The sequence below is a fragment of the Mandrillus leucophaeus genome, unplaced genomic scaffold (assembly GCF_000951045.1).
Source record: "Mandrillus leucophaeus isolate KB7577 unplaced genomic scaffold, Mleu.le_1.0 Scaffold951, whole genome shotgun sequence".
NCBI classification, from domain to species: Eukaryota; Metazoa; Chordata; class Mammalia; order Primates; family Cercopithecidae; genus Mandrillus; species Mandrillus leucophaeus.
Window position 1 is genome coordinate 194600 of NW_012110375.1, and position 23492 is coordinate 218091.

Sequence of the window (23492 nt, forward strand, 5' to 3'; positions counted from 1 at the left end):
TCAAAAAGGAGATTCCACCAAACATTTAAAGAATTAACATAGGTTGGGAATGGTGGCACATGCCTGTAATTCCAGCACTTTGGGAGGCCAAGGTGGGTGGATCACTTGAGCCCAGGGACTCCAGACCAGTCTGGGCAACATAGTGAGACCCCACCTCTACAAAAAATACAACAATTAGCTGGGTTTAGTGACACATACATGTAGTTCCAGCTACTCAGGAGGCTGAGGTGGGAGGATCAGTTGAACCTGGGAAGTTGAGGCTGCAATGAGCTATGATCGCACTACTGCACTCCAGCCTAGATGACAAAGCAAGAATCTGTCTCTAAAAAAAAAAATGAAAAAGAAATAACAGTTCTACACAATCTCCTCCATAAAATGGATGAGGTGAAAATACTTCCAAGTTCATTTTATAAAATTACTGTGACACCGAAACCAAAGATGGTGCCAAAAAAGAAAATTAACATTAATAATTCTTATGATTATAGACACAAAAATCTTTAACAGAATGTTAGCAAAGTGAATCCAGTGATTGATATGTAAAAAAGAATTATACAACAAGTGTGATTTTTTTCCAGGTATGCAAGGCTGGTTCAACATTTGAAAAGTAATCAATGTAATCTACCATATCAACATGCTAAAAATGAAAAATAATATGATTGTATCATTTTACACAGAACAAGCATTTACTTATTCTCTCTTGTCTTCTAGCTAAACCATTCCCCCTGGTGTTGCCTTTCATTGGAAAAGTATTTTATCTCCTTTCTTCATCAAGATCCTTGGGCCTTGGCTCAAGACCCAGGTCCACACACAGAGATTTTCTTGGGGCCAAATCCAAGTTGGTAGGCCCTGTATGCAAATTAGTTTCACTTCTTCTGAGTAACCAGTTCTGCACACCAAAGAGGAGCTCTTGATAAACTACTAGAGAAAATCTGATACCATCCTTACCTCTCAACAAGGGGTCTACATTCAGAAACTCAAAAGAATTACTCAAGTTTCGAGACAAATATGACCATTTCTGTATTTTGAAAACAACAGAAAAGAAATAATTTTACACACTCTGTTAGAAACTTTAAGTTTGGACGTTTAAAAGTCCAAATTTAAAACTCGAAAGAGTGGATACTAAGAGGGGACCTGTTTGATTAAGGGGAAAAAAGATAGTTTGCAATTTCACCTTTTGTGCTCTTTCATTGAGCTGAGTTTATTTCAGATTACACTTAGGAACCTCCCTCAAGAAGCAGGAGAATCTGTATTTCCTGTTTGATAATCACCTGACTGCATAGAAAGCTCAGGACCCAGCCTTCTGATCTACCAGTCACCTGTGTACCTTTGTACTTTCTACAGTGAAAGTTGCGACAGGACCTCCCTTTCTCAATAAATTTGTCCGTGGTGGAGAAAATCAGCATGAATACTACAGGCCAAGTAGGTGAAGTCTTATTCTTTATGTTGTGTCATATCTTTGTTAGTTTCTGTGCTCATCTCTTTACCAACATCTAATCACCCAGAGCTAGTCTTTGGGCTCCTAAAGGTGAGAAGCTGTCATAATCATAGTATCTCTCCTCTTTGTTCTCTCCCTTTTTCTTAATTCACTTTATCTGCTTTGACTTCCCTCAGTTCTCTCATCTCTTCAATAAGTAATGTCCAAGCTCTTTATCAGAATTTCCAGAGTCAAAGATATATCCCCTTCTCCAAGGATCTCACAGAGAGACAATAATTATAAAAGAGCAATTATAAAGCAATATACAAGAATAGTAAAGAGAAAGAGGATGGGAGCCTCAAGGAAATGCTCCTAACCCAGTTTGGTTTCCCGGAGGTGATACCGAAGGGGAAATCACTGGAGAAATATGAATTCACCAGGTAAAGAAGAAGTGTGTGCAGACAGATAAAACAACATGAGGAGTAATACAGAGACTGAGAAAATATCCCATGTAAGAAATTTCAGAATATGTTTGGGAGCTGAAAGGTAAAGCCTGAAGCACAAAGTGACGGGATATAAGGTTGGAGAGACTGACAGAGAGAGAATCCTGATGTCAGTGGATCCAGTTAAGCAAAGGGTAACAACATCATTTTTAGATAAGAGATTGGTGTGACTAGGATTATACTTCAAATGGCAATGGTATAAAGGGTGATTTCGAAGGTGGTAAAAGCAAGACAGAGATAAAGCAGGAAGCTTTTTCAGTAGTAGCAGGAGTGGAGAAAAGGCGACATATCCCTGAAAAATTTAGACTGTGAAGACTGAGGGAGAGAAAAATTGAGGCTACTTCCCAGGTTTCTATCTTGAGTGAGTGAACACACTGCATGGCTGCTAGTTGAAATAGAGGTAGCAGAGGGAGGAATATATTGAGTGTTTTGTCTACTAGAGCATGGAGGAAGGTGGAAATGGGAAAAAGAAATAATGACACGTTCATGTTTTAACATGTTGAGTTTGAAATACCTCCAGGAACTTCAAACAGCAAATGAATACATTAGTCTAGGGAGAAATATGCCCCATAAATATAGATTACTCACATAAAGGTACTGGTTGAATCTGCAAAATAGATAAGGCCACACAGAAAGAGAATTTATAGTGACAACAGTGGTGGCCTGAAATCAGAACCTTTAAGAACTACCTTGCCACCAACAAATTCTCCAATCTCAGTCTGCCAATAGACACCATTTGATGATTGCCTCCGTTCCTTGCTCCATAACTCACCCTTCCACTCCAAAACTGATTTTTCCCATGCTTAGGATCACAAATAACTCCCACACTGTAATGCCATTCCTACCCTGAGACAGCCACCAGGCCACTTTATTCATAGTAATATAAAAAGTATGACATCTGCAATCCCACTACAGGATACCTACCTACAGAAAAATAATATTTTAAAGGTATACCTGAACTTGCCTGTTTATTGCAGCACTACTCACAATAGCAAAGATATAGAATCAACCTAATTATCCATCAACGGATGAATGGGTAAACAACATGTGGTATATATACACAATGGAGTACTATTCAGCCACAAAAAAGAATGAGATCCTGTCATTTGCAGCAACAGGGATAGAACTGAAGATCATTATCTTAAGTGAAATAAGCCAGGCACAAAAAGACAAATATCACATGTTCTTACTTAAATGTGAGATCTGAAAAGTTTGAACACATGGAAGTAGAGAGTGGAAAAATAGATAACAGAGACTGGGAAGGGTGAGTGGAGAGGATGATGAGAAGTGGGTTAAAAGGTACAAACATACAATAAGATAGAAGGAATAAATTCAATGTTTGATACCAGAGTAAGATGACTATACTCAACAAAACTGTATTGGCCGGGCGCGGTGGCTCAAGCCTGTAATCCCAGCACTTTGGGAGGCCGAGACGGGCGGATCACGAGGTCAGGAGATCGAGACCATCCTGGTTAATATGGTGAAACCCCGTCTCTACTAAAAAGTACAAAAAAAAAACTAGCCGGGCAAGGTGGCGGGCGCCTGTGGTCCCAGCTACTTGGGAGGCTGAGGCAGGAGAATGGCGTGAACCCAGGAGGCGGAGCTTGTAGTGAGCTGAGATCTGGCCACTGCACTCCAGCCTGGGCAACAGAGCAAAACTCCGTCCAAAAAAAAAAAAAAAAAACTGTATTATACTCAGGTAATGTACACCCTGAATACCCTGACTTGGTCACTACACATTATATACATGTAACAAAATTTTTCATGTATCCCATAAATAGGCACAATTTTTTTTTTTTTTTTTTTGAGATGGAGTCTCACTCTGTTGCCAGGCTGGAGTGCAGTGGCATGATCTCGGCTCGCTGTAACCTCCGCCTCCCAGGTTCAAGTGATTCTCCTGCCTCAGCCTCCTGAGTAGCTGGGATTACAGGTACACGCCACCACACCCGACTAATTTTTATATTTTTAGCAGAGACAGGGTTTCACCATGTTGGGTAGGCTGGCCTCAAACTCCTGACCTCATGATCCGCCGGCTTCGGCCTCCCAAAGTGCTGGGATTACTGGCGTGAGCCACGGTAAAACTAATACCAACTTTTTTTGGTATTTGCAAAACTAATACCAACTGAGGCTGATAGTACAAAAAAACTTAAATTGGGGTCAGAAAGACTACCTTCAGCATATATTTATTATTTTTGTGTTCTTGAGTGCAGAAAATTGGACTAATCCAATTTAGTGATTCTATATCACTAATATAGCAATCTTCCAACTCTCAAATTTACGGAGTTTCTCTTTCTGCCCCCATATTCTATTTCCCAGGTTATAAGATGCAAAGCAGCCATACTCTGGAAGCCTGGTGCACCATTTTCTATTGAGGAGGTAGAAGTGGCCCCACCAAAGGCAAAGGAAGTTCGCATAAAGGTAAAACGAACAAACAAAAAAAGTCACACCAAAAGCCAGAGCTTCTTACTGTAAGTTACATATTCTTCTCAGGATATTCAACTCAGAAAAAAAATAAAACTGCATATCTTTGCATTTCTTTTTCATAAACATTTCCATCAATTTTTCAATCCAGCCAGATAAAAGGTTAGGGAGGTAAAGTATAGGCTAACTGCCCAAAGAATAAAACTGAGGCTAATTTACAGCTATTGTACTAACTATTAATTTAAAACATTTCTACCCTCAAGCCCTATTTTAATCTCTACTTGTAAATTTTTATGGCATTCTTCATAATATTTATCTTGAAATATTTTGAATAAAAAATTGTTTGATTACAAACAAATCACAGCTGAGTCTGGAAACTCAAGTTAGAGCTGGAAGGGCCTTAGGAAAACCCGATATTTTACAGATGCGAAGCCTGAAGCCAACTGCGGTTTAGGGGCTGGTCACACAGCTAGTAGAACAAAAATATAGACTAATTTTTCTCGGCTGAGCGTGATAGCTCATCCCTGTAATCCCAGCAGTTTGGGAGGCAAAGGCGGGAAGATTGCTTGAGTGCAGGAGATGACAACAGTTTTTCTCAACCTTGGTTACCTATTTGGAATCAGCTGGAAGCTTTGAAAAATGCTGATAACCAAGTCCCATCCCCAGAAATTCTGAAATTGTGATTTAATTAGTCTGGGGTGCAGCCTGGACATGCAAATTTTTAAAATCACTTCCAGATGGTTCTAATAGGCCTCCTCCAAACTAGAAAATAGTTTACCTGACTTGCAGTTCAGAGTCCTTTGTTATTATTTTAATTATAACAATAAAGAAGAAGTACTGTTTAATGATAGATTACAAAGAGACAGTCATTTTCTAAGTCATCTCATCTGCACAGTTCGTGCCTTCTTTTCAGAGCGCCTTCTCCACCCTACATCCCCCATGGAGTAAGCAGTGCGCTATTGGGTTGTCTGCATCCACTCCCCACCCCCAGGGTCCCAACTCATGCAACCAGGTTTAGACCCTCACTCAAAGACATTCAGCCATTATCAGACAAGCTACACATCTGAAGCTCTCACCAGTGAATTTGAACGAAGATATGGGCACTATAGCAGAGTAAGTGATGGCAGGCAGTGGTTAGGTTGGGCAGACTCATCACTGGTAACTGTTTTTAACCATGATCAGCAAAATAAATGGAGAAAGCCGATCTGCAGAGAATAATAGGTGAATGCAACTATGCCCATATTGAATCAAGTAAAGAGATAAAGAGAAGGACTATTTGGTAAATGTCTAGATCTATGAGGTCTGACAGCACTTTCTACAGTTGGGTCGCAGGTAATTCAGGCAATTTTATGATATTGTTCCAATAATCCTCCTTTTACATGCACAAATTTCAATATATTTCATTTCTTGACTAAGGAGTGTGTGTGTGTGAGTGTGTGGCTGCGTGTATGCAAACTTCATATTTATTTTAGAAATGAAGAAACTGAGACCCAGAAAGAAAAATTTACCCCCAAGTTCACACAGCTGAGAAGGGGGAGAGCCAGTTTTTCACCCCTGAACTCTTAACCACTGTTCTGGAGTGCCTTCATTTTAAACTGTCTGGCTAACTTACAATAAAGTGAGATTATGACTTGTACAAATAACAAAACTATAAAGCTCACTTGTAAAATAAATTAATGTTTTAATTATATTATAATAGGAAACATTATTCCTTTGCCTCCTATGTTCCAATTTATTTATTTTATTCTATCTGATTTTATTTCATTGCATTTTATTTCATTTTAGAGACAGGGTCTCACTCTGTCACCCAGACTGGAGTGCAGTGGTACAAAATCATATAGCTCACTGGAGCCTCGAACTACTGGGCTCAAGTGATCTTCCCAGTTCAGCCTCCCAAGCAGCTTGGACTACAGGTGCATGCCACCATGCCTGGTTAATTTATTTATTTATTGTAGAGATGGGGGTCTCACTATTTTGCCCAGGCTGGTCTCAAACTCCTGCCCTTGAGTGATTCTCCTCCCTCAGCCTCCCAAGATGCTGGAATTTTAAGCATAAGCCACTGCACTCAGCTCAATTCCTTTATTTTTATAATTGGTCATTCTCCTCCACACTTCCACCTACAAGCTCAGTGAAGCCAATTGAGACCTCAGACATCAAGTCACACTGTAATTTTACAGCTTCTCTTCTGATCCCATTCTACCCACCCTCCCCAGTAAATTTTCAATCATAATCTTGATTCTGAAATCAGCTAATGAAAAACATTTCATTGCTTTAACAAATTATTATTGACCCTTCCCTAGAATTAAAACTGATAAGAAATGAATGCAGTGTATAAATGGAGAATATCAAACTAGCAAAAAGCCTTACAATCAACAACTCTAAAACGCCATTATCTGAAACAGTGGGAACTGCAGTACTCTTTGCCTTCCATGCAGGTTGTGGCCACCGGACTGTGTGGTACAGAGATGAAAATATTGGGGAGTAAACACTTGGACCTCTTGTATCCCACCATCTTGGGTCATGAAGGGGCTGGAATCGTTGAGAGTATTGGAGAAGGAGTAAGCACAGTGAAACCAGGTAGGAATTAGCACCTGGTAATAGAAAAAAGCAACAACTTGGAACCAACATCAAGAAAATTATAAGCACCCCTTAAGTATGTCAGGATCAAGTGAAATAAAAGGTGAAATGTTGCCAACTTCTTAGAAAAGGAGGGATAATTACTTGTAAGTTACATAAAATACTAAATATATTGTATTCTTTGCATTTACATTTTGAAAATAAGAAGAAAACAAGAAGTAGAATGCACTGAAACTGGACTTGAAAGTACAAATGAGACAAACATTTATGAAAAACAGGTTGAATAATTTAAATAATTATTGAACAATTATTTAAATGAGGCATTATGATAAACAATCAAACACATTAGTGGAACCAAATAAAGCAGCAGTCCCAGATTGGATCCAAATAAACATAAGAAGTTAATGCAGCATGAGGTTTGTCTTTCAAACTCAAGAGAGGAAACAGATTATTCAACAAATTGTGTTGAAACAACTAGATAGTTGTCTGGACTAAAAAAGTAAATTGGGTTGCCATCTCATTCTTTATATAAAAAAATTATACATGAATCTAAAAATTAAACGTGAAAAGGAAAACCATAGAAGTACTATAAAATAACATGGGAGAACACTGTATTATCTAGGAGAAGGGAAGAAAATTTTAATCAATACAAAAAAAATACCCAGAAGATATAAAATAGATATTTATACAGATAAATTTGACAATGTAAAAATTACATAGATTCTGCATGTTTAAAAAAACCCCAGAAGTCAAAACCCAGTAGGACAATGGACCAATTTTCTTAACATAGAAATAATTTCTTTAAAAGCAATTGTTAAAAGCTGAGTAGAAAAATGGGCAAACAAAATACATATCTAGTTTAAAGAAATGTACATATATACATATGTGTGTGTGTGTATATATATATGAATGCTCTTAAATACATTAAAATATGCCCAACCTCAGACATATTAAAAATAAATAACATTTTAAAAGGCTGGGGGGTGGGAAAAATGGAGAGATGTGGTCAAATGGTATACAATTTCTGCTAGATAGGAAAAATAAGTTTTTTGAGATCTATTGAACAGCATGGTGATTACAGTTAATAATAATGAATTATACTATATTTCAAAATTGCTAAGAGTATACATTTCAAATGTTATCACCACAAAATATAAATCTTCAAGTGTTTAACATATTAATTAGCTTGATTTAATCATCCCATACTATATACACATAATATCACATTGTACTCCATAAATATATAATTTGTCAATGTCCAGTAAAATTTTTAAATGCAATGAAGAAACACTTTTTATCTAGCAGATCGGCAAAGGTTAAGAAGTTTGATAATATGTAGGGTTGACAAGAATATAGGCAGACAGCTCCCTCATATCTTATTGTTTGGAACGTAGATTTTCTGGATTTGTAGATTTGCTCAACTCTAAATGTGGCAATATGTAATATCATTTAAATGTAGATATTCTTGGACACAACAGTTTCAGTTCTAGAAACTTATTTCATAGATATATGTTCATATATTCATTTTCTATTGCTGCTGGAAAAAATCACCACAAATATAACATTTTAAAGCAACACAAATGTATTATCTTAGTTTCCATAGATCAGAAATCTGAGTGGACTTGGCTGGGTTTTCTGCTCACGTTTCAAGGTCAAAACCGTAGTAGCCAAGTGGGTCCTTATCTGGAGCCTCTGGAGAAAAATCGACTTCCAAGTTCATTCAAGTAGTTTTCAGAATCCAATTCCCTGAGGCTGTAGGACTGAGGTCCTCATTTCCTCACCAGTGGTCGGCTCCGTGAAATTGCTCACATTTCTTCTTCTGTGGCACCTTCCAGCCTTGAAGTAGCCATGGCCCACTAAATCCTTCCACAGGTGTTAAGTCACTTTTACTTCCTCTTCTGCCTTCCTCTGCTCTTCTTTCAATGGCTCATGTGATTACCTTGAGTCCACCTGGATAATTCAGTGTAATCTCCCTATCTTAATGTCAACTGATTAGTAACTTTAGTTACATCTAGAGAGTACCCCTTGCCACATAGCATAACATACTCACAGGCATGATACCACAACATAGTCACAGTTTCTAGGGATTTGTGCAGGATATCTTTGGGAGGACATTTTAGAACTCTGTCTACAACAAGATACTCATTGCATTATTGGTTTTAGTGTTGGGGCGGAGGGAAACAAAGAACAACCTAAATATCTATCAGTGTTCATGGCACTGATTAATGATGGAACACTATATGTACTAAAATAGAAAGCTCCATGATAGAGTGTTAAGTAAAAAAGCTAGGCCCAAACCAGGGTAGATGGTGTGCTTACCTTTGCATTTTTCAGCTCTGAAAAATATCATTGTTACTGGTCAGAGTACCTGTCTCTAAGATGGGGAACTGGGGAATAGAGTGATAATTTTTACTTTTGTGCAGTTTAAATTTTTACCATATGTATGTGTTACTTTTTAAAAAATAAAAATAAATAAAATAGAAGAAACTAAATCTTAATAAGGTTTTTAACTAAAAGTATAAAACAAATTTATCTGGTTTACAGTGTTAGACCATGGGGGCAGCCAGTAAAATACATCACAGGCAAGCTCTTCTAATCATGTCCTGATACTTTGACCACTACTACAGAAGTCTGCCTACCTTTGATCTCTAAGGTCAAGAAGAAAGGGTTGATGTCAAACACAGAGAACAGCATAGAAGCAATTTTTTTCTCCCTAATCCAGAACTTATTCTGTGAGTATGTGGTATCCATACTATTTTAAATTCAATCCCTGAGAAAGGAAATTAGTGTTGAAAATGTAAGAAGAGATAAGACTTGACTGAATGGATATATGACAAAAAACTATTTGATACTCCAAGAAGAACTCACAAAGGAGGCAAATATGGAGCCAGTTCCTCAAGATTCAGCCACTGAGCCCAGGGCTGGGCCCAGATGCTGAAGACATTCTCTCTTTTTGTAAGTATTTGATTTGCTTTGTGGTATCAAGAACAACTGAATGTGGAAATAATTCTCAGCTATCATTTCTTCTTGGGTGCCTTGTTCTCAAAATCCTGAAAGACAGCTATCTGTTTCCTTAAAAAATGATATGTTAATAAGACATGATTTTGCTCTTAGGTGACAAAGTTATCACACTCTTTCTGCCACAGTGTGGAGAATGTACCTCTTGCTTGAATTCTGAGGGCAATTTTTGTATACAAGTCAAGTAAGTTTTTACTAATATTTTCTTTTTGAAAACTTAATTCACTTTCATTGGAGAAGATCTAAACTTTCTAACTCAAAATAAACTTTGTGTGTGTGTATGTGTATTTTTTTTTTCTTTTTTGTCTATAAAAGACAGTCAAAACCCCAACTGATGTCTGATGGTACCAGCAGGTTTACCTGCAACGGAAAATCAATATATCACTTTGGTAATACCAGCACCTTCTCTGAATACACAGTGATAAAGGAAATCTCAGTTGCCAAGATTGATGCAGTTGCTCCTCTGGATAAAGTATGCCTAATTAGCTGTGGCTTTTCCACTGGGTTTGGTGCTGCAATCAATACTGCCAAGGTGAGGGGCATTTATACCCATTTGGAATGGAATTATTGGGATATGGAGTTGAAAGGCCTCATGCATCTTGGTCATGTCTTATCATATCAAAGGAAAAATCCCAAGCCTGACTCCAAACATCCTTGAGTTCTCTGCTATCTACCTAGTCTTCCCACACCCGCTTCAACATTTTTCCCATTCCCTCTCGGTCAGTAGTAAATGACAGATTAAGTCTGGATGCCATTCACAAGTGGAAATATCAGGAATCCCTGAAAATTAAATCTAACATAGTTACAACATGACTCTGTGGCCTTTCATATTCCAACTTATCCTTTCTTTCCTTAGACAAATATTTCTGGAGCCATTTACTGTCCCAGGTGCAAGAATTCAGCAGCTAACAAAACTCATGAAGTTAATATTATATTGCATGATATATTACGTAGTGATAAATGCTAATAAAAAGAAAAGGAGAGCAAAGGAACCAAGTGATGAAGGAATTGTTACTACGTTAGACAGATTGACCAGGGGATCCCATTCTGGTTGAATGGGCTGCTATTGAACTCTTATTTCTAAAACATCACTGAAACCTTCCCAGCTCCCTTCTTAAAGATGCTGTTGAATTTTGTCCATCAGTCGCAATACTATACAGAGAGAAAGAATGGAAAAAAAAATTTTAATTAGTCCTATGTAGGACAGTACTCAATTTTTTTAAAAAAAGCCTTTGCCTTCACAAGACATTGACCCTATAAGTAATGAAAATTTTACAGATACCAAAAGAAAGAGAGAGAGGGAGAGAGAGAAAAAAAAATGGTTGTAGGAAGATAGAGATAATTTTAAAGAACTCAAAAAAATCTGGAATTAAATACACTGTCAAATAAGTCTTAAGATTCAATGAAAATTCATTTAAACTACTACTCAGACTAATTCCTATGACTTGAAACTCTACTTTCAGGTAGTTTTTTGTTCCTATGACAAGAGTATTCCATATCTAGAAATATTTTTAAAAATTCAAACTTTCTAGTTATAATACATTATGTATGTAAACATCGTTTGCTTATGACTCATTAAAAAATACATGCACATAGACTTAGCCTTCCCAAATGAGTAAAGATGTACGTTCTCTTTGCTTTCTGTTTTCTGGGTTTTCTGCCTGTATGTGTTTAGGTGACTCCAGGTTCTACCTGTGCTGTGTTTGGCCTGGGAGGAGTCGGCTTGTCTGTTGTCATGGGTTGTAAAGCGGCAGGAGCAGCCAGGATCATTGGAGTGGACGTCAACAAGGAGAAATTTAAGAAGGCACAGGAATTGGGTGCCACTGAGTGCCTCAACCCTCTGGACTTAAAGAAACCCATTCAAGAAGTTTTATTTGATATGACAGATTCTGGTATAGACTTCTGCTTTGAGGCCATTGGAAATCTGGACACTCTGGTATGTAATCCTCTGGAGTGAAAATTACCAATACTTTTACCAGTCATCATTTTAGATTATAGTTGGATGAGCTTTCTTAAATTCCCTCCACTTTGCTCTAGTTAATTTTCTTTGTGTTCCATGACATCTCAGCTGGTGCCCTCTGTCTACTCCTACAAATTTATTCACTATCCCAGATACTAAATCTAGAACTTTCATATAATTTCAAAGCCAGAAGTTTTAAGCAAGATAAGGTTAAAATTTGATTAATGACCTTACAAATCAATGTGCTTTTCACTTTCGGTAGTCTTTCATGTCAGATCTGATATAAGTTTCCAAGAAAAATATTTACTAGTCATGATTAAACGGGTTCATTTCAAAACTGAAGGGGAAAAAAGTGGTGGTTTTTCTGGCTAAACATGGTTTACATAAGAGAATAGAAACTGAGGGGAAGTTACTTCAAAATCTGAGGCTTGTTTTCTTTGGAGATTTGGAGAAATAGTGTATTATTGGGTTGTATGGCTCTGTCTTCTAGTCAGCTGTATGGAAACTCAACAACTGCCTCTTCCAACTTGGGCTCTTTTCCCAGCATAAAAAATATTTTCATGACTCACCATACATAAATTCCTTTATTGTAAGAAGATACAGCAAAACCTTTCTCACACTCTTACTCTGAGAAATAGCCTTTGAACATAATGAATGTAACGGTATCTGTTTCTCACTTTACTAGCATCTTATTATATAAATATCTGTCTTCTTAGCTGTCTAAAAGAAAAATGTCAATTCTTACCAGCCACCTGCGTCAGTAATAATTTTTATAAAAATTATTTTTAATATTATCACCACTGTGGATGTTTTTACTATTTTTATTTTTGTTATTTCCATTTACTGAGTCCTAAAATGCCAGGTACTATACTAGGCAACATACAAGATCTTATATGTGTTTCACAGCATCCTTACAAGATAAATGTTATTTCAAATGAGAATAGGGAGAATCAGAAAAGAGAGTCATAGACCATTCAGGAGTTAAGCTGAAATTAAGATGCAGGCTCAATCCTCACATACATTTTTTAACCCCTGTACTGTATTGCATCACTTTATAACAGGCAGCTGCCCTTGCCTCCTGCAATGAGAGCTATGGGGTCTGTGTGGTTGTTGGGGTGTTGCCTGCCGGTGGTCAACTCAACATCAGTGGCCAGTTATTCTCAGGACGTTCTTTGAAGGGTTCTGTTTTTGGAGGTATGGATGAAGCAGGAAAGGGTGGAAATGCCTGGGGATGTGAAGGTGGGAAATAGAAAAATATATCATAAACGCTTAAGAAAGGACATAAAACAACAGCTTTATATTACAAATTTTTTTTCAATATATGAATACCCAATATAAAGGGATGGATAGTGGGTGTATCTAGTTCCTCTTGGAAAGCTTTTTCTCATGCAAAGATGGAAAAGAGGTTTTTTAATTGATTGGTTAAGAATCCAGTGTCCAAAGTTTAAAGCAAACTCTAAATTGAAAAGAAGGCAATATTGTAATCTATAACTATACTTCAGCGAAATTATACACCTGCCAGCTGGGATTCTTTGGAGGATATACTTAGCCATTAGTTGTCGTTGTTCAACTCATGTAAAATCTTATCCCAAACAAATGAGTTGTCATGCTACCAACTCAAATATATTAAACACAATGGATTCATGATTTAAAAGAAATACTATTGATAAAAAAGTAAGAATGATTTTACCCCGAGGAAAAATATCTTATCATAGAATCCTTTGATTTTCTGTTTGTGTTTTGTTTTGTTTTGTTTTGTTTTTTACCTGTCCTGGAACATTTTTACAGACTTTAGAAGAGTATTTTATTGAAAAAGTAGAAGACAAACTAAATTAAATAAATCTGCTTAAGATTCTGGGCTCTTAAGCAAGAAATCTGAAATTTATGAAGAAATGTATTTATCCAGAAACTCTGGGCAATCTGAATGCCTGGACAAAAAGAGATGAGAATTAGAGGAGTACCTGAATTACTTGCACAAGGGAGCTATCTGTAGTCCCCAAGTAAGCTATGGCAGCATGTTATTACGAATATTAGAAGCCTTGCCTAACTCATTTATAAAGAGTAGATACATGGCAGGACCAGTAAGAAAAAAATAATAATAATCCAGTTATACATATAATCTATTAAATAGAGGAATTGTAATTTCAGTAACAGCCATAACCCAGAAATTGTCATTCCCCACATGAATATAAGCTTGCTTACCTACTTTTTACCCTTCGAGTTTCATGTCATTTTTTAAAACTCTTCCCATGGCTTATTTAATCTTCTCATAACTGTAATTTTAGTTCCTCTATTTAAGATCATTGAATACACCCATTGTCATTTCTCTCTATTGTATTTATAGATGATAATGTTAATTCAAAATATACATACTCAGCTAAGTCTTGTAAAAATAAGATCACCAATATTCTTAAAGCCCTCAGTGAATGAACCTGATTCACTGGCCACTCTAGCACTCATATAGTGATCATTAATGTAAATTACTTTATTCCACAAATAGTATAGTCCTCTGGTTCAATGATTTTCAATCAACAATAGCATTTAATGGGTGTTGGGCAGTCCTGCTAAACCTCCTACCATGTGCAAAATAAAGAATGTTCCCCACCCGAAATGCCAGGAGTGTCCTTGTTGAGAAACACTGCCTAGTCCCGTCTGTGATCCTAGAATTTTCCTTCCTGTCATTTGGTTGAAATAATAAAAAAGTAGGGGGTTGATATAGATGTAAAAATGCTTTATCAGATCACCAATCAAAATATAAAAACAAATAGATATATACACCGGCCCTTCATGTCATGACGTAGAGCAGTAATTAGAATTCTTGGTTACATATAACAGAAACCAACTTAAATTAAAAATAAATCTATTGGAAGAGTTTGTGATAGTTTGGGGAATAAGTTGGGGAGCCTAACCCAAGCTGGAACCAAGAAAAGCAAGTAACTGCCAAGATCCTATCACAGAATAATCTGCATAGAACACTGAGCAGATTATGCCACATTACACTTTGCACAATTACACCACACCCGCCCTTTCTAGCAATGAGCAGACTGCCAAATTCTGTGTGGTAACTCACTGAGCATGGCACTTAGCAGAGTTCTAAATTTAATGCATTTCTTGAAAATCATGGGAATAGAGAAAATACAATGCTAAACTTATCTTACCTTAGCTAACTCCATCTTTGCTTGTGTAATTCTTACTTCCAGAAAGCACATTTTATTCTTATATTGCTTTGTACGCATTCTTTTCCCAAGAGCTTTCATTGGGACCACTGCCACAGTGAGTTCTTTTCCTTTAAGCTATTTGATTCTTTTATGAAGCGGCAGATCAAAACATACACATGAGGGCATGCACACACACACAAAAATGTGCTATATTTAACATTTGAATTGCTTCTTTTCATGATTCCCAAGACCTTGGCCTTTGTTATACATTAGATATGGATTCACTGCTCTCCACAGATTGCAACATGACACCAGGAACACCTCACGGCAAGGTTCACAGTCTATCTGCTTTGAATTAATTATCCTCTGTAGTACCATAAGTCTCCTTTAGGAACCCAACCCTCTACATAAGGTGTGTGGTTGGGGTAGGCATTCTCCTGATGACTGAGGCAAGTAAATGGGACAGCCTTAGATTTTCTCAGTCAAAGCCAGCATCTTCAGCAGTTACTTTAAATGGCCTTTCCTTCATAATGAAGTCTCATATATAAAATTCATCACTAATCTGTATTTTCAGGCTGGAAGAGCAGAGAGCACATCCCTAAACTGGTTGCTGATTATATGGCAGAGAAGTTGAATCTAGATCCACTAATTACTCATACTCTGAGTCTTGATAAAATCAATGAAGCAGTTGAATTAATGAAAACTGGAAAATGGTAAACTGCCCACATAAATTTTATGTCTGTGTGTTTGAGACCAAGAGAAAGGGTGTATGGGCTTGGGAGTAGAAGAAAGGTAGTCCCTGCTGCAGAAGTTATATACAGATGAATGAAGAGGCTTTCAGGAATTTGTAAAGCATCTCCTTCCCCTCTGCATTTTGTTTTATTTGTAGCTAATAAAATACATAATCCTGACAGTATTTAAGTGTTCCCCTATCGTTACCTTTGCCATTAGCACTGTATTTCCAATATGGCTTCTTTTTTCATGACATATTAATGGAAGTCAGCTTGTAAAATTGTATGTCAAGTTTAAAAACATAAGAATGTAGTTTACAAACAGGCCATTGTTGTATTTGTTGTTCTACTTTGGGGGAGGAGAGGAATTATTCATAGGATTCCAAATTCTGAATCCTATCTTGGGCCCAAAAAACAGAAACCAGCCATAACCCAGAAATTGGCATTCCCCACATGAGTATAAACTTGCTTGCCTACTTTTTACCCTTCAAGTTTCATGTCATTTTTAAAAAATCTTCCCATGGCTTATTTAATCTTCTCATTTTTCACCTAAACTAAAGAGAAGAAAATCTAGTTTACTGGTCTACAAAGTGAGAATTTGAAATCCAAAACACAAATATTGCTCTAGAAATGTTCCAACCTTTTCTTTCTTCTTTTTTTCAGTATCCGCTGTATCCTGATACTTTAAGTACAGTGTAATATATGCAAGACCCGAAGGATATTTCACCAACTCAATGGCATTCGATGTAATTTTCATGATTTAGAAGAATTATTCACACAATCCTGTTTCTATATTCTGACTTCTGATTCACTCCTCAGTGGACCTACATCTGGCTTCTGACCTAACCATTTCATCAAAATTGTTCTTATGTAACCCAGTGTCACCCAGGATCAGCCTCCTTTTCAGAGCTAGATTAAGGTTGGCTTGAATCACCCAACTCCACATCCTTCAGACATAAAAGATCAACGCAACATGCTTCCATTTTCATAGTTCCTCTACCTGTGGACCTTTATATTCTTGTACACTATGTCTCTCTCACAGGCCTAGACATGAAACTCTGCCATTTTACTCCGAAGAAACAGAACTCCGCATTAATGAGTCTATTGAAGATTCAGGTTAACCTGAATCAAGTTAACCCAGTCTCAAATGCTCACTTATCCTATCTCTTTGGCAAAAATTTCTCCTCTCGTGGATTGCCAAAGGAAATTCAAATTATTCTTCAATTGCTCAGGATGATTTGACTATCAGCAGCTCATAGTACCCATCTTCATAGCTAAGCCACCTAGGGATCCAGCAGAAAAAAAAAGGGGTGAGGGGAGTCATCATTTACCAGGATCCACACTTCCTACAAAGCAGTTGTAATATTAAACAGCAAAACTGCTTTTTATTCCAATCTTCATATAAAACAGGAAGAATTGTATACTTTCTTACTAATGTGTCCCATGGAGTTCTTCCTCCAAGAAGTGGCTAAGGGGAAAATGAGCCCCAGTAATTCTTTGTGGCATCCAATCCTTCTACCCTGACCCTTTGACTTTCTGCCCCAGCCCTTCTTAGTTCTCCTAGAATTAGCACTAAGGTTAAGTGCCCTCTTGGGATGTGACTTCCTTCCTTTCCTCTCAATACAAAAAAAAGCCTCTTGATACAAAAAGAACCCCCATACACAAAACAACAGTTCCCTTCCTAGTTGCAGGCTCTTCTACTCCAGCTGGACTCCCCTAGCTCTGGGCTCCAGCTAGATCACAGAGGGGCCTCTGCATGTCAGCAAACTTTGGCTGACCTTGGGAGACCAAAAAATAGAATATCATGTTTTGATCTAAACAAAATAGTTTCCTGATTTAACATTGGCCAGGAAGGTGGGCTGCACCCTCAGTCTCTCTCTGCCGTCATGGTTTTCACATGGTATCAAAGGACTCTCATGAGAGTCTGATTCTCATGAGTTGGGCATCCTGTGTTTCCCTTTAGGGGCCTGCTTCCTTCAAATAGAGGAGATGGGTGCTATGAAACCTATTCACTCTGGACTTGGGATGGCTCTTCTCCATCTTCCCAAGTCTAAGCTGGAGCCTCCATGCCCAACTCTGCTCTGCTCTTCTATTTCCTGACAGCAGCTAAGGCATGCTCCTGTTCTGCCCCCAAATTAACCTTACTAACAACAGTGAGAACTCGGAGGAGTCTTCAGGTCTTGGGAAATTCAAGTTTTCCCAGAAGTGTTTTGTTGTAAACAGTGTCCACACTCTGCTCCAATAAAGCGCAGTTCCTTAAGCGACTTTGAATGTCTTGTTATGTTGTAGCTCATTGCAAAATTCACCTAATTTTATCACAAATGCAGGAACTTTTTTTTCTTCCTGTTAATATACAATCAAACATATTATCAAGTACTGGAGACTATCTACATCACTGTATAACCATTCACTGTTGTTGCCAGTTTCAAGACCACATTTGAATCCTATCAGGCCCAGTAAACTCTGTGAATAGACTTTGTGAACTGTCTCTGAGTCCCACTGTTTTGTCCACATTAAATGTCTTGTTTCAAGCACAAAGCAAAATCTTTCTTTCCAATCCCTGTCACTGTACTTCCCTAGACAGTCACTACATGGGGGCAGTTTACAGACTTCATCAATGTTTACCTAACTCCAGATCCACACTATAGGAGTCCAGCCTTCAGGGAGAACTATAGTTTTTTCCAGCTTTTGTGTGCATAATGAGAAGCTTTAAGTTTTTCATATTTTTACCTGAGAACAAGAATAATTACATTCTAGGCTATCACCCAACAATAATAAAATAATGTGTGTCCATACAATATAAATGCCTCATACTAACACACAAGGTCCATGCAGAAGCCGATAATTGCACCACCAGGAATATGCACTACCAGACATGGAGAGTTAATGTGCCCTGACAATTTTCAAGTGAGAACCATCAGCTCCTACATATTCGCAAGGAAGCCTTTATATTGGTGTTGGCACAAGCTTCTGAAAATGTTTTAAATCCTATACACACCCTCAGTTTCCTATTAAATGTTGTAAGTTTACACTAGGGTTCTCTCTCTCTAGTGGTGAAATTTGACATTTGCTTACACAATAATTTCAAAAAGAATCTGATTTCTCCCATTTATTTATCTCTAGCATCATTCATAAGCCAGATAACCAATCATTGGAGGACTGACAAGAATATGAACTTCATTCTCTGTTTTTTTTTTTTTTTTTTGCCTTTTTGATGAGCTTTAATAGTCTCTTAACTAATCACTCACTCAACCAACATTTATTTAGTAATGTACATAGTATTGAAGACACAAAAATGATTCATACAGCTTGACATCTAGGGACACATATATGAAAGTAATCAAAATGCAATATAATAACTATTATGTCAGAGGAACAATCAACCAATAAACAGAGGGAAAATAATTAGTCCTACCTAGAAGAGATTAGAGAAAAATTCACAGAGAAGGAAACCTTGAGTTGAGCCTCGAAGGGTGCATCAGGTTTTACCAAGTAGAGAAAGAATATTGCAAACCTATGTAATAGCATGAGAAAAGTTCAAGTTGGTGAAAGAGTATGGTCTGTGATGGTGTATATGAGAAAGGTGGGAGAGAGGTGTGGCTGGACCAAACAATGAAGAGGGGGAAGGATTTCATTCTATAGACTAGGGATAGTTACAGAAGGTTTTCAAGGAAAGGATTGGCATGCCCAAATCTGTGTTTCAGAAAAAAAACATGACTTTTCAGCCTGGGCAACATAGCAAGACCTATTCTCTACAAAAAGTTTTTAAAAATATAAAAAAAATAAAAATAAATTAGTCGGACATGGTGGTATATGCCTCTAGTCCCAACTACTTGGGAGGCTGAGATAGGAGAATCTTGAGCCAAGGAGTTGGAGGCTGCAGTGTGCCAGGATTATGCTACTGCTCTCCATCCTGGGCAAAAAAAGTGAGACCCTGTCTCATAAAAAGAAAAAAAAAATCCTTTGGCAGCACTGTGGAGGACAGTAGGCAGATGACAGAGACTGGAAGTAGGAAAAATAATTGACAAGCTGTGCATTAAGGCACAATTGAGAAGCTGTTTATGAAGGTGCAAATAAGGAGAAAAATTTTGCATCTAAAGCCAATAGCTGTGAGTACAAGTTACACAATGGGTTTTTGTAGCTGCTGCCATCAGTGCCTCATCCATATTCCTAGGACCTTACCACTTCCCTGTGCCCTAGTGGCTTTCAGCTGCTGGTGTTGGCACTCTCATGTCTGAGGGCTTTTGCCAGAACTATAGAAGATTGATCTGCCTACTTCTGTTAAAGCAGTCCGGAAGACCTGGGGAATTTATGCCCCACCAAGCAGCCCTCCACAAGTGACTAGTAGAAGTCTCTACAAAATAAACAAAGCCAGAGAGTTTTCCATGGGATAAAACTCTAGTTGTCTACTTTAGTAGCCAGTTTTAAAATGCACTCTTACACCCATGTTTATAACAACATTGTTCACAATAGCCAAAAGGTAGAAGCAGCCCAAATATTAACTGATGGATAGATGGTGTATTCATCCATTCTTCAGTTGCTATAAAGAAACATCTCGGTAATTTACAAAGAAAAGAGGTTTAATTGGCTCACAGTTCCACAGGCTATACAGGTTATACAGGAAGCACAATGCTGGCATCTGTTGAGCTTCCAAGGAGGTTCAGGAAACTTAAAATCACGGCAGAAGGCAAAGGGAGAGCAAGCCATCTCACATGGTGGGAGCAGGAGCAGGGGGTGGGGAGGTGCTGCACACTTTTAAACAATGAGATCTTGCAATAACTCACTCACTATCATGAGAGAAGCACAAAGAATATGGTGTTAAATCATTCATAAAGGACCACCACCATGATCCAATCACCACCCACCAGGCCCCTTCTCCAACACTGGGGATTACAATTCGACATGAGATGTGGGTGGGGACACAGACCCAAACCATATCAGACGGATAAACAAAATGTGGTGTGTACATATGGTAAAATATTTTTCAGCCTTAAATAGCGTGAAATTCTGACATATGCTATGGCATGGATGGCTTATTTCACTTAGCATAATGTCTAAGTGACATGTTAATATCATTAAGCTAAGTGAAATAAGCCAGTCACAAAAGTACAAATACTATATGATTCCACTTACATGAGGTACCTAGAGTAGTCAAATTCATAGAGACCAAAAGTAGAACGGTGGTCGCCAGGGCTACAGGGAGGGGAGAATTAGGAATTAGTTTGAGAGATAGTTCTTGGCCTGTTGCTGGGCTTTGGTGGAAACTGAATGTTTAAATATGGGTCATCAAGTCACCATGTGACCTGAACTGCCTATCATGAACTGGGTGCTTTCTGACCCATCTAGCCATAAAGTGGGTCATGCACAGCAGCATTCCATCATCAAATGGAAGTGGTATATATGTGATCGGGCTTGAGCAGGTCCTGAAGGCACAAGTAAGTTACATGAGGAAGTGGCTCAAATACCCATGGCCTCCACTCCTGCCACACTGTCTTCTCTCCCCCAGCCTGCACCGAAGGCTTCAAGGGGAGTTCCCTATGATCAGTTGACAGAGAAAGAGAAGACCAGGGCCTGGTTCACAGATGATTCTGCAGGATATGCAGGCATCACCTGAAAGTGGACAGCTGCAGGACTATAACCCCTTTCTAGGGTGGCAGCAAAAGAATAAAAATATTGACAGACCACTAGCTAGACTAATAAAGAAAAAAGAGAGAGAAGATATAAGTAAACATAATCAGAAAGAGAAAAGAGGACATTACCACTGACCCCATAGAAACACAAAAAAGCCCTCAGAGACTATTATGAACACATCTATGCACACACACTAGAAAACTTACAAGAAATGGATGAATTCCTGGAAAGATACAACCTCCAAAGATTGAATCAGGAAGAAATTTAAACCCCGAACAGACCAATAATGAGTTCTGATATTGAGTCAGTAATTTAAAAGAATTAGAAAAGGCCCTGGACCAGACAAATACACAGCCAAATGCTACCAAATGTATAAAGAAGAGCTGGTACCCTTCCTGCTGAAACTATTCCAAAAAATTAAGGAGGAGGAATTCCTCCCTAACTCATTCTATGAGGCTGGGATCACTCTGATACCAAAACCTGGCAGAGGCACAACAATAAAAGAAAAGTTCAGGCCAATAACTGATTAACATAGATGTAAAAGTCATCAACAAAATACTGGCAAACCAAACCCAGCAGAACATCAAAAATGTAATCCACCACAATCATGTAGGCTTTATCCAAAAAAATGCAAGTCTGGTTCAACATATTCAAATCAATAAATATGATTCATCACATAAACAGAACTAAAAACAAAAGCCATATGATGATATCAATGTGTTGGGAACAGGCCCCCCCAAAATCTGGCCATAAACTGGCCCCAAAACTGGCCATGAACAACATCTCTGCAGCACTGTGACATGTTCGTGATGGCCATGACACCCACGCTGAAGGTTGTGGGTTTACCGGAATGAGGGCAAGGAACACCTGGCCCACACAGGGCAGAAAATCACTTAAAGGTGTTCTTAAACCACAAACAATAGCATGAGCGATCTGTGCCTTAAGGACATGCTCCTGCTGTAGATAACCAGCCAGAGCCCATCCCTTTATTTCAGCCCATCCCTTTGTTTCCCATAAGGAATACTTTCAGTTAATCTATAATCTATAGAAACAATGCTTATGATTGGCTTGCTGTCAATAAATATGTAGGTAAATCTGTTCGAGGCTGTCAGCTCTGAAGGTTGTGAGATCCCTGATTTCCCACTCCAAACCTCTATATTTCTGTGTGTGTGTCTTTAATTCCTCTAGCACCGCTGGGTTACAGTCTCCCCAACTGAGATGATCTCGGCAAGTGGCGCCTATACGTGGGGGCTCAAATCCAGGTCAAAGGGTCGTCAGAGTGACCGCTGGAGAACATGGAACTAACCTGGAGGACACCAGAGTACTCTTAAAGCAATCCCCGTGGTGACTAAGAAGGGGAGCTCAGAAGCATCAGGGTAACAAAGGGACAAGTGTGGACTCTGGTTCATTCCACCTTGGAACCTTTTCACACTAATAATAAGGGGAAGGAGAGTATAACGAAGTAACAGAAGAAGTGACAGAGCAGGTTTGTTTGCCAGCTAAAGCTAAAGTGGCAAAGGAGGGAGAGGTTCATCCCTAACTTTCTGCACCCCTTATTATTATTTTGAAGAAAAACAGTGGTCTGACCCACCAGATCTTTCTTTTCCAGAGGACAAGGGTGAAAAGTAGTTGCCCCAGTGACTGTTCGAGCAGCACCTCGAGCGCCTGCTCTCAGTTCTGTTCAGGCAGGAATTCAGCAAGCTAGATGAGAGGGTGATTTAGAGGCTTGGCAGTTCACTGTTAGAATATACCCACCTGATCAATAGGAAATATTATAGCTACATTTGAGTCTTTTCCTTTTAAATTCAGGAAATGCCATGAGGGGCCCATCCTGGGCCCTGTTCCAAACTGGTGCATTTCCAGCTCAGGCCATTCCCTCACCCATATACAATGTCTGTCCCCCGCCACAGCTGGTAGTTCCACAGTAGATTTATGCTGCACAAAAGCTGTGAGCCTTCTGCCTGGGGAACCCCCACAAAAGGTCTGAACAGGAGTCTGTGGACCCATGCCAGTGGGGACGATAGGATTACTTTTAGGAAGGTCTAGTTTAATTTTAAAAGGGGTACAAGTACAAACAGG

The 23492-nt window shown here is 38.4% G+C and overlaps 1 protein-coding gene and 1 pseudogene across 1 annotated transcript; both read left to right on the forward strand.

Annotated features, from left to right (window-relative positions):
• The first annotated feature begins 1307 nt into the window (after window positions 1–1307).
• Window positions 1308–18047, forward strand: ADH6 (alcohol dehydrogenase 6 (class V)). Its single transcript, XM_011970547.1, has 9 exons — window positions 1308–1419; window positions 4234–4335; window positions 6774–6915; window positions 10030–10117; window positions 10249–10465; window positions 11609–11869; window positions 12955–13087; window positions 15626–15764; window positions 16446–18047. Exons 1-9 carry the CDS (start codon window positions 1402–1404, stop codon window positions 16468–16470), a joined length of 1125 nt encoding a protein of 374 aa, XP_011825937.1. The 5' UTR covers window positions 1308–1401; the 3' UTR covers window positions 16471–18047.
• Window positions 18048–18611: 564 nt separating this feature from the next.
• LOC105532371 overlaps window positions 18612–23492 on the forward strand; it is a 33874-nt pseudogene continuing 28993 nt past the window's right edge.